A 16,557-nucleotide genomic window follows, 5' to 3' on the forward strand; every position below is an offset into this window, starting at 1 on the left:
AAAACCAAAAAAAAAACAAAAACAAAACAAAAAACCACAGCAAGACCAAAGCCACACCACACACATATATAAAATAACTAATATTCATCCCAAAGACAAATGTAATTTATAGAGTTAGGCTACACAGAACCCATCCTGTGGGCTCCTTGTGCAGCTCAATTTCAAATGGCACAAACAATACCAAGCTTACCTCAGTTTTTATACTCCCTCGACGCTCTGCACAAAGTGTCGCCTTTTTAGGTTTCACCGAATCTTCTATTTCTGAGCCAACCCATCACAACCCCGCTCTCTGCTACCTCCTTCCCTATTCCGCCAGCACTGGTGGTGGAATTTATATACTTTCAGTCGCTTACTGTTGGCTCATGTCCCTCTTAGCCCTTGAACAGACAAGGTCCTGGGGGGGGGGGGGGTATTCTGAGCATTCTGGAATCCACACAGAGCTAGATAATGGGGAACACAGAGTAAACGCTCACCGAGTTTGGCTGTTGTCACAAATAGGACAAACCCATGAGAACTAACTCGGCTGGTTTCCTTAGTTAAAAATTAACCATCTTTAGTATTTATCATTCCAAGGGCTTTAAGGAAGCTAAACGTTTATCTTAGCTATGCTGAAAATATATATGGTAGCTACAGAACTGAAATCTGGAAACACCTGCTCTTTCATATCTTACCATGAAAATTACCAAAGAAGATATTGTTAGTCTAAACACTTGTAGACTATGAACTTGTATTATGACATGCTAGAAACAATTATACTTGTAGTAAAACGTGGAGGGAGAAGCTGTGGCTGCCGCTGTCTGGGGCTCTCGCTATTTCCCGCCTCTGTTCTCCAACCACACTGGCCCTTTCTGACAACCCTGAGAGCCAGGCACTGCCTAGAAAGGCTCACAGGATGAGCATTTTGACACAAATAGAAAATACTTCTCTAATTCCTTTAAATGACTGACATCACTAACGTGCAGACTGTAGACTCACCCATTTCTACTGAAAACTCTCAGCCAGGCTCTGAGGTTTGGGCCTAACAAACAGAGACAAGGCACTGTAGTAAACGTGGACAGAACAGCTGCAAATAAAAACGTCTCCAGCGCCGACCTAGGAGGGAACAACAAAACAGTCACCTTCCAAAAGTCCGCACATAGAATCACTGTAAGTGCACATAGAGTCACTGTAAGTGCACTCCCACACCTGAGCCCCAGAAATAAGGGTTCGGTTAAATGACACGCCAAATTACCTGTCCTAATCGTAGACTTCAAAATGTTAAAAATCTGAAGATTCATACTAAGGCCTTCTTGAAAAAAAAAAAAAGAAAAGAAAAACATCTCAATTTTAGATAATTAGCTTTCTTTCTTATCAGTTTCCAGAACTCTCAAAGTTGAACTGCCTTTTTTTCCTACATGAAGAGACTAAAGATCAGCAAGTTTCACCTCAAGAGTTTATGACTGAGGTCTAACAATTTGCATTTTGGTAAAATCTTGAACTATGGAACACATTGTCCTTTCATTGATGGATAGACAGAAACCATCTTCCATGACAAGACTTTCCTGCTCTATCTAAAATAGAACAATCTGTTAGTTTAATGTGTATATACAACTCTGTGTGTGTGTGTGTGTGTGTGTGTGTGTGCATCTGTAGCTACATGTGTATGTGTATGTAAAATCACTCCTTTCACCATCATTGTCTCATATAAGAAATATTTATGAATTTAGCTTCCACTAGTTGGAAATTGGTCCAATTTTAAAAACTATTAAATTTTAATATAAACATTAGTATTTGATAAAGGACTCTATGTCCCTTATGAAAATAACCTCAGCTACTTTAGAATGACATTTCTGAATCACTGAAATGTTATCTATGACCAGCTTACACACATCACAATAGTGAGCTGCCTGCAGACATCCAGGTGTGTCTGGCCTGCAGCCTTGGCCAGAGGCAGCTATCAATGCCTCCCAAATCATAGCCTACTTATAGCATTGGCACATTTTTTTTTAATTTTTGGTAATGTGATCCTAGGGTTGTTAAATACAATTTTGTAGATGGACACTTTGCGTTATAATGCCCAAAGGCTGGACATCTAGAAGTTCTTAACAACCATACGTTTATTACTATAGCATACTGTAATGATGCTAACCTACCCTGCTTACGATGTACAGCTGGGTACCAGAAAGCTAACAGCTAAAACGTGTGAAGATTTAGTTGTCAGTGTTTTAAACAACAGCACTGCAAACAGGACGATGACAGGTGTTCCCTACCCTGATCCATTAACCAACCCCACCATGGCTCTACTCCAGCTGCTAAAAGTTAGTATATCATTTGGAAATGCATACAGGAAGACAAACTTAAAGTAAATATTCAAAACTCACTCGATTAGTGGTGCTCCATATAGAACAAAAATGATATGAAGGAAAAAACAAGACATAAGGAAGTAGATACAGCATTTCAAAGCTCGGGTCACCTAAAAGAGAAATGGAGAATCTGAAGGCTCCAGAAGGTACCTAAAAAGCCATACATTTTGCCACTTTACATACAAATATAACTTGTTTCTAAGATGTCTGAAATAGCTGAACATTCTTTGTTGGATGATGTCAAACTGGACCACATGTCTTATCACATACACAGCTCTCAAAACAGACTATAGAAAAACTTAAAAGATGGGGCCAGCAAGTAGGCCTCCACAGCTGATCACCTGAGTTCAACCCATATGATAAAGACCTACCCTCTGACCTCAATATGAGAGCTGTGTTGTATGTACACAATTTAAAATGTTAATATGTGATTTGTAATTACATCATCTGAACTTTCAGATCATGTTCTAAGCACAGGCCTATTAGTAGATATTCAAGTCTTTTGTGTTTTTTTAATATTGTTTATACTGTAATATGAATATGACTTGAGAAATTCGTGTTTTGCTTTTTTGATGTAATTTACCCAGTTTTGTTTTAAAATGAAAAAAAAAAAGTGTAGCATTCATTATTTTTTTGTAGGTGATTTGTGTATCTGTATATAATAAGGTCGCTGAATTAAACACAATACTGAGTATTCAGTGAGGATTTTAATTTAACATAATTGCCAAGTGTCATAGCATAGTGACTATTCCAGAAAAAATTAATTCTAATATCTGAAAACATTTAACTGTTTAGTCAAGGAAGGTCACATGTGAAATAACAGTTGCTATGACTTAATTTGCAATGAATTCTAGAAAACTCCAAGCTCCAGTGGATGGCCCCACATCCATTCAGATACAGGGTTCTAGAAGTTATAACAAAGACAAATGGTTATCAAGTTGCCCAGGGAGTAGGACTAGAGTACGGAGTGAATGTATGTGATCAAAAACACAGTGTGCATGTATGAAATTACCAAACAATAAAAATATGAAATTATACACAGTCTAGGGGATGGTTTAGTAAGCAACAAGGACCTGAATCGACTCCTGGAACCCACAGTAAAATGTCAGGTATGGGGCATGCTTGTAATCCCAGCACAGGGGAGACAGAGGATCTCTGGCGCTCACTGGAGAGCCACTCTGGCCTAATTGGTAAGCTCCAGGTCATTGAACATCCTGTAGAGAGCAGGCGGACAGTGTTCCTAAAGATAACACTTCAAGTTGTCCTCCAGCCTCCAAATGCATTTGCATACAGTACAGTACCCACCCACCCACATACCTAAAAAAATGCACAAAAATAAATGAAAATAAACTGCAGTGTCTTGTAAGTTATCTTCAGTGATAACATAAAACCATGCTTATACAGGTCATTTACATTGTGACATAATTCCATAATGAATGGAACAATAATGAAACTGTAGGAAAGTAACAGGCTACTGCTTGGGGGGGGGACTTGGTTCCCTTTACACTGCAAATCACTCAATAAGGACATAGCAAAACTTCATTCTTACACTGTAACCTCCACCTAAAAACCCATTACGCAGCAGTAACCCTTACCTTATGTGACAATGAACTTCTTTTAGAGGACACATTGGGCTTCACTACTGAGTACGACAAGAGATTGACAGTGGTCACAGAAGCAGAGCAAGTGCACAGCCAGGCCAAATGAGCTTCCAATACTGAGAAGTTGTCCACGAAGAAGGATGGAATAAAAATGCTTAGGAAAATCGAAAATATGCACAAAAGATTGGTATACAGAAGTCTCTTGATGTCAGTATCTTTCATGGTGTTTTCTTGGGTAGCTGTCTAGTAGGAAACAAATTAAGAAAAGAAAAACATGTAATAATGATTTTTTCCATGTCCCAAACACTTCAACACTCTAAATATAAATCATGTACTAATAATTTTCTATGGGCAATATATTTGTTTCAAAATACAGAACATGCATATGCAGATTTTAATTGTTACTCTAGATTTCTCTAATATGGTACAAATTTCTTTCAGAGCCTCAAAAAGAAAATTCCAGTAAAAGTTTAAATACTTGTGACTGGTTTCTACAAAGGGAGCATGTACCAGACACCAGCAACTAATTTTACTTTTTTGGCAAAAATCAGGAAGATGAAATCACTGCGGTTCCCAAATGACAACCAAGTCCACACTTAGATATGCAAACGGTGGGAAACCATAGTAAGATGGTCATTATGCTACACTAAGGGCTCACTGTGGGTTACAGATGCCAAATTCTGGTAAAAGCAGAACGTGAGTGGGAGGAGAAACGAAGATTTCCAGTCTCTAAATACATATATTTGACCTAGAGAACAGTTTTTATGTTATACTGACTAAAGTTAATTAAGAACTTAAAGTAACAAATGTTACAAAGTCGTAAAAATCCGGGCCCCAAAGGGAACATCCAGGCAGCAGGGAAGAGGAACTAGCAGGAATGGGAAAAGCACAAGTCTAGGCATGGTCCTATTAGCCCTCATTTAATTCACACTATCGTTTTCAAAAGCAAATGATACTGATTAAGAAAACTGGATAAACAAGTTAGCAGATAAGGCCAAGGTTACACACGCTAAAGCCATTTCAAGCATCGCCTCTTTAACATGAAATCCTCCAGGGTCGGGGCAAGAACGGATAGCCCTGAAAAGACTTGGGGGGAAGTTTCTCAGAGTCTCCCCTCCACTGCGGGGTCGGGCAGGAAGCGGGATCACAAATCCATCCTCTTGAATAGAGCACGTCTCTAGGCCACCAGCAAACGCCCATCTAACACAGCGAGGGCGACCCCGGCGGCCGAGTCCCCCCCCCCGCCCCCCAGGACACCACACCTGGGAAGCCGCCCTCGGGAGTCGCGATCCCGTGAGAACCGGGTGGGAAGGCATGGCTGTTCCCGAGCCCTCCTCCTAAGCAGCCTTTGCCCGGGTGCGGACCGCGGCTCAACCCCACCCGGGTGGCTCTGTCCGGGCCTCGGAAGCCGCGGGGTGGGCAACTGAGGGGCGTTATCAAGAGAGAGCCCGTGCGGCCGACCCGGTGACCCGAGAGACCGTGACACAGAGTCGGTCCCGCGGACAGACGCCGGGATCTCAGAGGGTCCGTAGCGCAGGGCATCCTCTGGTCCGCCGGAAGCGTGGCGCCCTGGAAGCCACCGCAGCGGTCCGCGATGCGACCTGCACCCGCCCCGGGCGAGTGTGAGAAGCAACCGGCCACCGGCTTACCTAACTCTCCCGCCCGCCGAAGGGAAGGGGATGCCACCGCCTCCCACCCTCAGGTGCTACCGGGTGCCATGGTCCCTGGCGCAGGCGCAGACCAGAAGGCGTGGGGGCGGGGGAACTCACACGCGCACAGCCAATCGTTGGCGAGAGGGGCGGGACAACGAGGGAAGCCCCGCCCACGAGCTCGCGTTTATCCCTCCCGCGACTTTCTAGGTGCTGGATAGGCCGGAGCGGGAGGGCTGAGAGTACGGAAGCGGGCTGACGTAGCCGGAAGAGGAAGTCGTCTGCGCCGTGGCGTCGCTGTGTTTTGGCAGCGGCTCCTGCGTTGCCGGTTGAGGGCCCAGGGACACCCCCATGTAAGGATGGTGTGTGAAAAGTGTAAGTTCAGGGGCTGCTTCTGGGGGAGGTGGAGGCCTGAGGACCTGGGTTTCTCTTTGGTTCTGCCCTGCTGGTCTGTGGCGTAACCGTCGTCTTCCTTCCCCGCCGCTCGCTCGGCCCTTCTTGCCTGTCCCCGGACCGCATAGCCTTCCGCTCTGGGTTCAGAATGGCTTCAGTTCGGCGCCTCTGTGGCTGTTGTCGTCCTCGAGCCCTTTCTGGCTCTCCTCAGTTACAACTTCTTCATTGGCTCTCGGAGGCTTTAAAACGGATCTTCTCGATCTTTCTGGTAGCATCGAGAGTTGACAGATGTAACAGGTATAAGTTCCAAGCTCTCGGTTACATTTTAAGATTATAAACAATGGTTAATTTTATTTATTTTATTTATTTTTGGTTTTTCGAGGCAGGGTTTCTCTGTGTAGCCCTGGCTGGCCTGGAACTCACTCTGTAGACCAGGCTGGCCTCGAACTCAGAAATCTCCCTGCCTCTGCCTCCCAAGTGCTGGGATTAAAGTCGTGCGCCACCTCCGCCCGGCTAGATTTTATTTTTAAAATTACTTCAATGGTTATCTGAAATTAAGTTAAATTGGATATTTTGAACCATCCCGTCAATTCATTAATACAGCATGTGGGTCAGGTGAAGGAGAGAGTCTCACCATTACCAAAGAAATCTTTAAGTAGTCACCCCTGGCTTTTAGAAAGGTCTTTTTAACCCTTTTAGTTACCATTCAGTCATTCCAATGAAACCCTTGAGATTTGTTGAAAATATTTAGTTTTTTTGTAACTGCAAAAGCTTATGATTAGTTTAAAAACAACTTTCTTCTCTTGATCTCTTTCTTGGGACAGACTGCCTTCTCTTACAAGATTCAGCTCACATCTCAGTTACTGACTGATATACACGACCCATTTTGTTCATATCTCCTCAAAATGTAGAACTCTGTACACAGACACCCCTCCAGAGCTGTGTCATTCTTAAACTGTTTTTTAATTCTTTTTGAAAGTGGAGAAAATGTTTTATTAATTTTGGCTTAAATGTATTTAGATTGTGAAGCCGTCCTTTGTGCTGTGCCATAAAAGGTCATTTCTGTTACTCCTCTGCTCTTCTGAAAAATCTAATGTTTTATTATTTGTAACCTCTTTGTCTGCTCATTGCACTCACTCTGTAAGTAAACTGAAATCTTGCTCATACAGAAGCTGTAATGTCAGGCAGCCACCTCAGTTCTGTCTTTCCTTCTGTCACAAATTATTCAAGAAAGTTATTTGTCTCCAATATTTTAGAGTTACTTCTTAGAACTTGGCAAGTACAAACTGCTTTCCACACTACTAAATGAACTTGTAAACGTTCTCCAGTTGTCTTGCACTTACCGAGTTCCAGGGAGTTTGGTTTGGGTGTGCTTTCTTTTGCTCTGTTAGGTGTTTGGGGACTGTTTGGCCTCAGCTGGCTCATCCATACCACTGAGCATCCAGTTCTTTCTACACCCTGACCAGTGCCCTACTTAAACAGTACGAAGTAACCGTCCATTTGGAGCTCAGTGTTCAAGCCCTCTGCAGACGAAGACCTAGCTTATCCTTCCATCCTCATGTCACCCGTTTCACACTCCAGTTAGCGGCTTACTCGACATACTGTGGTACCCCTTAGCTTCCCATGCCTGTCCTCACGATGTGTACTTTATTCACTGTTTGACTTCATCTTTCTCATTTACCTTGCCAGACATTTAAACTGTCTCATTAGTTCATAATTATACTTTATTTTCCAGCTTATATTCTTACTGAAGGCTTCTTCACTTTTTAAGAAGTCTCTAATCACTTTGAAAATCTGATGAATGCTCTAGAGTCTTAACAAGAAGAAGTTATAAACACACATACAAGGTTTCTGTATAGTTCCACCTGGATTATTTCTTTCCTGCAATCTGCCTACAAGCTCTTAAGAACTAGTGAGCTTGGGTATAAGCCCCTGAATCTAGGTCCATTGCTCTGTTTTCATCAGTACCTTGCATAGTGCTTTGTACAGACTAGGTGATTAGAAAATGCGGGAGGAATGAGTAAGTATGTCAGAACTGTCTAAAGTATAATCCGTTATGCCTGTTATTAGAGCGTTGTGTTGTCCTGTCAGTTTTACTTAGAACCAGTACCTGTTGCCCACAGTTACTATCCTAAGTCTTCATTCATTGGGTTCTGTCCTGGCACTAGTAGGTTCCTACTGTAATCTGACTTCTCATATCATTATGTACTTCAGGTGATTCAATATATTTATTATTTTAAATTACTATTGTAAAGTTAGCAAAGAAATGGGTCTCGTTATTTTATTTCCACACAGTTTGCTTATTAGATGACAGCTGTTCTCTTTTGCTGTCTTGGCGACCACAGGTGAAAAGAAACTCGGCAGAGTCATCACTCCAGACACATGGAAGGACGGTGCCCGGAACACCACAGGTACTGTTCGCTGTTGGGAGACAGGAGCTGGACCGAGCGTGTGCACACTGAGGAGACAGGAGCTGGACCGAGCGTGTGCACACTGAGGAGACAGGAGCTGGACCAAGCGTGTGCACACTGAGGAGACAGGAGCTGGACCGAGCGTGTGCACACTGAGGAGACAGGAGCTGGACCGAGCGTGTACACACTGCTCTAGTGCTCCACTGTTTGCAGAGCGCAGTGTTAGATGCTGCTTGCCTTGCCCACTAAACGGAGGGCTCGAGTCTCCTGTGAATGCATGTCTCTTTTCATCATCTGAGTTATATATATGGATTCCTCATATAGTCAAGAGTAGTAAAATTATTATTTCAATGTATGTCTATTTGATTCAGCTTGATAAAGTCTGTATTTCCTTCCCACATCTAAGTTTTACATTCTCAAACTTAAACTGCTTTTACTTTTTATATTAAACCCATACATCAAAGCTTGGTGTGGTGGCACACGCCTTTAATCCCAGCACTTGGGAGGCAGGGGCAGGCAGATTTCTGAGTTTACAGAGTGAGTTCCAGGACAGCCAGGGCTACACAGAGAAACCCTGTCTCGAAAAAAAAAAAAAAAAAAAAAACCAAAGTAGACAGATGTTACAAAGTCAAAGAGTGAACTTGGGTATTACACATTATGTTAAATGCACAAAAGTAAATTGGCTGATATGTATGCACTTTTTTCTTTTTAATATATAGAGAGTGGTGGGAGGAAGCTGAACGAAAATAAAGCTTTGACTTCGAAAAAAGCAAGGTGAGTGAGGGCATCCCGGGCAGTCGTGACGCCCACACAGCAAGCCTAGTGCAGCGAGCTCACGATGCCCATGAGGCAAGCGGCAAGCCTAGTGCAGGGAGCTCTGCCTGAGGTCCTTGTGGTCGAGTTAGGTCGTGTTTGCATACAAAGGCAGACTGTTTGCTACCTGCGCTTCCCCACCCTGTACTGTCGAATGTGTTAGTGCTACTTTCTACTATTTTAACAGAAGGCATGATTTTTATTTTTAATCTACTTGTTAATTCACCTACAAATCAAAGGCATCAAGGAAATTAGAAAACTCATAAGCTCTGGAACGGAGTTTGAATCTGGACTCTGTCTTTGTAGTCACATGACCTGAAGCATGTGGCAGTTTCTTACCCTTTCTGAGAATGAGACCAAAATCTCCCTAATTTTGACACAATTTTGCTTCATTATATTAAATTTATACTTTTGCACTACCTCCCCACTGCTGTCCCATTTCCTTGCTTCCTTTTACCACAGTGAAGGATTATTAGAATGGTCATGTAGAGAGGTCATGTGATTCCTTTCCTTAAAGCCTTCCTTTGGTTTTCCTTTTCTGGTAGAATAGAACCCAGGCTCTCTACCATGTTCTTACAAGGTCTTCTATGAAATGACAGCTTCCTCTTCTGAGACCCCGCTGTTACCTAAGACCGCGTGTGTTTGCTGCTTCAAGGTTCCTCCTGACTTGTTGTTACTTGGAACTTGGCTGAGATGTGATCTGAGAGCGGGGTCCTTAGCCAGCGTTTGTCTCTTCCCCAGCACAGCTTGCAGCTGGGATTCTCTCTGTAACACTTGGCTTGATAAGGGCAGGGAATTTGTACTGTTCATGTTGGGTAGTGAGAACAGTACTTGGATATAGTAAGTACTCAGTCGATATTTGCTAAATGAATAAATAGCCATTGTGTGGCATTATCCTAGGAATTAAAGGAAATAAAAATGAAGCTTTTGCTTTATAAAGTGCCATCCATACTATATGCTTTATAAAGTGCCATCCATACTATATGTTGTTGCTTGATGATGCTTTCTAAGACCAGCTTTTACTAGTTATTTATATGAATTGTGCAACTCCATATATATTTAATTCCTTCATGCTCTTAACATTTTTCTGATATTTCTAAAGTGTAGCTATTATTTTTTGAGTACTATAGCTAGCTTGTTATAGAAAGTATACTCCTATATTACATTAAAATTTCAGTACCGTTATTTATAAGGAGCAAGAAACTCTGGGAGGCTGGAGAAATGGCTCAGTGGTTAAGAGCATACACTGCTTTTTCAGAGGATCTGAGTTCAGTTTGGACATCAAGAGGCTCACAAACTGCCTGAAACTCCACTTTCAGGGGATCCAGCACTGTCTTTGAGCCTTAGCAGCACAAACCCCAACACAAACACACATATAAACACACATATTATTTTAAAAAAATAATAGGGTCTCTAGAAAAAGAACAAAAATCCTGCCAATTAAGTTCATTTGGAGGTTAAAATGTGATTTTAGAACAGTAAAAATGTGGTTTCAGAAAAGGACTCTAAATATCCAAATCTAGCTGGGTGTGGTGGCACACGCCTTTAATCCCAGCACAGAGTGACAGTCTGTGCTATGGAGCCAAAGTCTGTCTTAAAAGCAAATGAACAAGCAAGTAAAAGGTGTCTGCTTGTCTAATATAGAAAACAATGGGACTGGAGAGATGGCTCAGTGGTTAAGAGTACTTGCTGCCCTTCCAGAGGTCCTGGGTTCAATTCCCAGTACCTCTATGGTGGCTTACAACTGTCCCTAACTCTGGTCCCAGGAGATCCAGTGCCCTTTTCTGTCTCCCACAGGCACAACCCACATAACACACAGGCAAGACACCGGTACACATAAAATTAAAATATATAGATAAAGGTAAAAAAAAAAAATGTTTTTTAAAGAAAAGAATATCCCATGCTGTAGCCCAAACAAGACACTAGGACTACGATGTTTCGTGGGAAGTATAAATAGCTTTTGGGGAGGCAGACGCTCAGTTTTGGAAGAATTGTTTCTCATAAAGTTATTTGCCCTGTGTTTCCTATCGGTTACCATGTTCATGTAGAAAACCGTTATCCAAAGGGATTAGTCTAGTCACTCGAAAATGCTTGTTACAGTGAGGAATCATTAGGAGATATACCTGTTTTATTTTACAACCAACTGTAGATGTATTCATCTATTGTTGGGTATTGAGATTAAGCCTTTACAGTCTGGGTCTACTGACAAGAGTTCTAGATTACTTCTCACATAAACCATCACCAGAATATATATATTGTACCTTCAGAGTGGAGCAAACACTTAAGCCAGGTATGATGGCTCATGCCTGTGACCCCAGTGCTTTGATGCTGGTGACAAAAGCATTGGGAGGTCAAGGTCATCCAGCCTGGACTTACCAAAAGAGGGGGCTGGGCTGGGCAGGGAAAGATGACCTGCATTTGCTTCTCAACACCTACATCATTAAATGTCCCAAACCCTCTGGCTTCCATAGTTACCTGCACACATGGGCCGGGGGGGGGGGGATAATAATGAGAACGAACATATGGAGTCGTTCCTCCTATTTTTAGTAGTTGGCTTACCCATATATAATCCCAGCACTGCGAAGGCAGAGGCAAGTGAGTCTCAGTGAGTTTGAAGCCAGCCTGGTCTACAGAGTGAGTACCAGGACAGCCAGAGCCATACAGACACACACACACACACACACACACACACTTCTATTGTAGTATGAATATTTATCTTTTTTTTTTTTTTTTATTCTCTAGGTTCGATCCATATGGAAAAAATAAGTTCTCCACTTGCAGAATTTGTAAAAGTTCTGTACACCAGCCAGGTTCTCATTACTGTCAAGGCTGTGCCTACAAAAAAGGTATGTGTTTTTAACTTAATTTTTGACTTACGCCAAATCTGTCTCATTTCCTATTGCTTTAAATAACAAAGGAATAACCTTTCATAAATTATTAGTCAAATGCTCCTTTTTACTAAGATAAAATAGAATTTAAAATAAATTCATAGTCAAAAGGATATTCCTTTTTCTTTTTTATGATGTTTTGAAGTTCTTAAAGACTCTGTCTATCCTTTATGTGTGTCTGAGTGAGTGTATGTGTACATGTGTGTGCAGCTCACCTAGGCATTAGGCATGTGTGCTCACAAGCCAAAAGAGGGCTTCATGTCTTTCTCTGTTACTACACCTTTTGAGGTAGGGTCTCTCCCTGAACCTGAGGCGCCTTTTTCTCAGTTGGGCTAGAAGCCAGCAAACCAAGGTTCCTATTGTCTGCACCCCACTTAGATCTGAAATTATGGGCATTTATGAGCGTATGTGAATGTTGAACTCCAAACTCTAGTTTATGTGATTACAGAGCAAGTGCACTTACCCAGTGAGCCATCTCCCCAGTCCCACTGAGTGAACTTTTAAGCTTTAGATTGACGTAAATAAACCAGGCAGTTGCACTGCTTGCTCACACACGTTTTCTTTTGTTTCAGGCATCTGTGCAATGTGTGGCAAGAAGGTTTTGGATACCAAAAACTACAAGCAGACTTCCGTGTAGATATGTCGTTGAAGATCCTGACTCTCTAGGATTATACTTTGTGCTTCAACTTTTCAAGGCATAGCGTGGATGTCCATCTTACAAAATAATCTGAAGATGAATGATTCAGTCTGAAGCAGGGAAGTTGATCAGTATTGATTTGTCTGCTCTCACAAAGTTCTGAACAGCAATGATATGCCCAGTTTTCTGCCTTAAGTGGTTATTTTCCTTGTGAGCATTTTACAGAACTAGATAAGAGACAAAATTAATGAATACGCACTGTACGCACTGTCTACTCAACATTATCCATATAATTCTTACCCGATCCATGCATTTTATTTATAGTTATTGCAAACGTGAAATTACTGATCCTTTGCTCTGAACTTGACATCCAGACCTCAGATTTCTCATTTATTCACAAACGTCACAGTTCTTAGAATGAGCAGCACCTTAGTTAAGTGCATTTTCATGAGCTATAAATTATTGCAGAGTGGTTCCCTAGTGACCAGTCCTGCCCCAAGTCTAAGACAAGTTGCATTTTTTATTTAAATTTGCTGTTGACACTAAAGTCCAACTGTGACTGAGAGCCATGGGGCCCCACTGTCCAGGCATGCACTGAAGTTCAGAGACGTGCATTCCATCAGCATTATCTTAAATTCAAATGAGGGTGAATTTCTTCTGTTTTGGAATGCTCTTTGAAGCAAGAAACAAATCTTTCCTTAACATCCCTCCACCCCCGCTGCCACGCCCTCAGAAATAAAGCAAGCATCCTGGCCTTTTGTGTCTTCAATGATGTTCCTGTAGACTGCTAGGAGATTATTTTTGAGGTTTCAAATGAAAGTTTTTTTTGTTGCCTTCTTAGGGTTGGGCGTTCCACCTTTAAAACCCTCAGCCTACCTGGAGACACAAAGCGTATTCTGTTTCCATCTGCAGGATCTTAAATACACATCACTAGCCGGGCAGTGATGGCGCACACCTTTTATCCCAGCACCTAGGAGGCAGAGGCAAGAGGATGTCTGAATTCAAGGCCAGCCTGGTCTACAGAATGAGTTCCAGGACAGCCAGGGCTACACAGAGCAACCTTGTCAGGAAAAGCAGAATACAAAAGCAAATAGTATCTCTCAGTATAAAAATACCCTTCTGTGTTTAGTTATGATTTAGGGGTGGTGGTGGTGGTTGGGTTCTAGTGTTTTGAGACAGGGTCTCTCTACATAGCCTTGGCAGTCCTGTAGACCAAGCTGATCTCTCGAAATGTTGTGATTTTTAAACCAAAATCTTAACAGAGAAGTCATGAAGGAGCCAGCAGCACAGGTCTGTCGGTGTGCTATACTCACATGGGTCCTTACCCTCCAGCACAGGAGGGTCTGTTCTGATCGTCCCCCACCCTTAGCCCTGCAGTGAGTTGTTTGTCCAGATGTCCCTGGTTCAAGTTGTAAAATGTCTGGGCAAACCCACAAAATAGTTAACGTGTGATTATCATTTATCAGCCTGCTCATACAGGCCAAAGTCTGACAGTTGCCTCCCTCCCAGGTAACTGTGAATGAAGCTGAGTGCTTTTAAAGTTCAATATTTATTGGATTTCTGCTTTATTATTCCTAAATGTTTGTACATAAAGTAGAATCTGAGCCTGTTTCAAAGCAGTGATTTTAGCCCAATAATAACAATAAAGTTGGAAGCTGAGCTAAAATAGTGGGGAGTCAGTGAAAGTAAAGATACAGGTTTAAACACACCAGGAAGTGACTGGGCTAAGCTGAGTGAGACCTATCACCCTGTGACTTTTCAGTGGTAATAGTAGGCCTTTCCACCAGGGGGCAACGATGCTCTTCCTGGGTTTAATTTGCAACCATGCTAAAATATTTGCAGTTAAAGCAACCTAAAGATCAAATATGTAGGCTTAAGTCCCAGATAATATTGTGATAAGGTAGCCAGAGAATTGTATCGTAAATTGTGTAAAATGTAGAAACAAGGGCAGTGGCATTTGCCTGTGTGAACGAAGCCCTGGGTTTGATTCCCAGTACTGTATGCACTAGGAGTGCTGATCAGCACATAGGAAGCAGAGGCAGGAGGATTACAGGCTAAAGGTGCCCCATGACTATATTACAAGTTTGATGCCATAAACTACATATAAGTAGCTTAGGGACTACGCTATATAATGTTTTAACATTCCTTAGCTAGGTGAGACTATCTTTTTAAAAGTGGGATGGGCAGGGGTGGGGAGGTTAGTGGTTAAGAGTGCGTACAGCTCTTACCCAGATGCAGGGGCGGGGAAGTTAGTGGTTAAGAGTGCGAACAGCTCTTACCCAGATGCAGGGATGGGGAGGTTAGTGGTTAAGAGTGCGTACAGCTCTTACCCAGATAAAGGTTTGCTTCCCATCATCTACATGGTGGCTCTCAGCCTCTGGCCTCCATAGTCTCCTGCACACACATGCAAGCTCACACACACATAAAAATCTTTAACTCTGGAAAATACGTTTAAAATGTTGCTAAAAGGCAATCTTCAGTACAAAGATGGAAAATATTAGAAAATGAATCCAGCAACACAAAACAATGTTGTGACCAGTGTGGACTTATTCTAGGAATTCAAGGTTGGATAACATTTTTTAAATCTATTAAAGGTACCCATGTTAGAAAATGAAGGGAAAGCTGAATGACCTCTCTGTGTAGAAAAAAAAAGATTATCTGATAAAGTCCAATGGTCAGGGCTGGAGTGATAACCCAGAGGTTAGTCACAGTGGCTACACACACACACACACACACACACACACACACACACACACACACATACATTTCTAGCCCCTATGAAATAAACTAGGTCCCCTTGCAAATGCCCATAGCATAGCCCAAGGACAGGAGGGTTGGTCACTGCTGCTTAAAGATTTACTGCCTCAGAGGAACTGGAAAAATGATGAAGGGCATCAGTCCCTCTTCTGACCTCTGCTTATACAAACTGGTGAGCGCACCCACACATATATGCAAATAGATATATTAATAATGAAATATTCTAAAACCAGTTATAGTAAAAATTGTTATAAAATTAGAATAGAAAGGAATTCCTTAACCTACTAAGGTAACAGAAGGCCCACAACAAATGTCACGATTACATTTTCAAAAGTTAATGTGTATCTTGAAAGAGATGTGCATGGCTTTGACCTTATGGGGAATCTGTTTGCTTAAGCTTACCCTTGACACTTTCTGTTTAAAGCGCTGCTTAGGAAGGATGCAGAGGAGCCCTTAATGTGAGGATAGTTTAGCCCCAGGATGAAGGTGTGGTCCTTCCAGGGCTGCATCTGAGGCCTGGTTGTCAGTGAGGACTTACCATTACCCCGCTTCAGCCTCCAGAATGATGGACAGCAACCACCACGTCCAGTTCACTCTTCAGCCCCCAGCCCCCAGCCCCTAGCCATGTGGGCTCGCACACTAGATATGGTCACCCTCATGTGTCAAAGAACAAAGACACATGAGGAGTCTCAGCATTGTGCTGCCTATTCTCCAATATCCAAAACCTGTTTTCACAATTTTGCCCAGTTTTAAAGAATTGATTGGAGCAGGAAGGTAAATATGGCCCTTGGTATTTTGTCATAGTCACCCATGACCATTACAGATGGACTAAGATGTTTGTTTTGATAAAGCTCTCCATCCCAGTAAACCCATGGTAGCAACTGAACATCACAGCTCACAGCATAGTTCACTGGAACATCAGTTGTCATCCCCCACCGGCATCCTCCTTCCACGTGCCGCTGCCAGCATCTCGCTCAAGAAAGCATCTCCCTACCTCTCGCTAGCCTGGGGAAAACTCAACATTCCAGAGCCAAGTGCATTTCTTCTAAATGTGTAATGCTTCCTC

General features: G+C 42.4%; 2 protein-coding genes across 3 annotated transcripts in view; one reads left to right on the forward strand and one right to left on the reverse strand.

Moving 5' to 3' along the window:
• Nucleotides 1-5,700, reverse strand: part of Pigf (phosphatidylinositol glycan anchor biosynthesis class F) — a 31,073-nt gene extending 25,373 nt beyond the window's left edge. Inside the window, exons 1-4 of one of the 2 annotated variants that reach the window (XM_021217856.2) lie at nt 5,593-5,700; nt 3,938-4,186; nt 2,361-2,452; nt 976-1,092 (exon numbers count right to left, since the gene is read on the reverse strand). In XM_021217856.2, coding sequence (XP_021073515.1) covers nt 976-1,092; nt 2,361-2,452; nt 3,938-4,165 — 437 coding nt within the window. In that variant the 5' untranslated portion in view covers nt 4,166-4,186; nt 5,593-5,700. The remainder of the gene's footprint in view (nt 1-975; nt 1,093-2,360; nt 2,453-3,937; nt 4,187-5,592) is intronic. The other variant, XM_029531174.1, reaches the window with a different exon arrangement.
• Nucleotides 5,701-5,853: 153 nt separating this feature from the next.
• Nucleotides 5,854-13,487, forward strand: Cript (CXXC repeat containing interactor of PDZ3 domain). Its single transcript, XM_021218159.2, has 5 exons — nt 5,854-5,967; nt 8,331-8,396; nt 9,116-9,170; nt 11,952-12,055; nt 12,670-13,487. Exons 1-5 carry the CDS (start codon nt 5,952-5,954, stop codon nt 12,732-12,734), a joined length of 306 nt encoding a protein of 101 aa, XP_021073818.1. The 5' UTR covers nt 5,854-5,951; the 3' UTR covers nt 12,735-13,487.
• The last annotated feature ends 3,070 nt before the right edge of the window (nt 13,488-16,557 follow it).

This window comes from Mus pahari, chromosome 18 (genome assembly GCF_900095145.1).
Source record: "Mus pahari chromosome 18, PAHARI_EIJ_v1.1, whole genome shotgun sequence".
Taxonomy (NCBI): domain Eukaryota; kingdom Metazoa; phylum Chordata; class Mammalia; order Rodentia; family Muridae; genus Mus; species Mus pahari.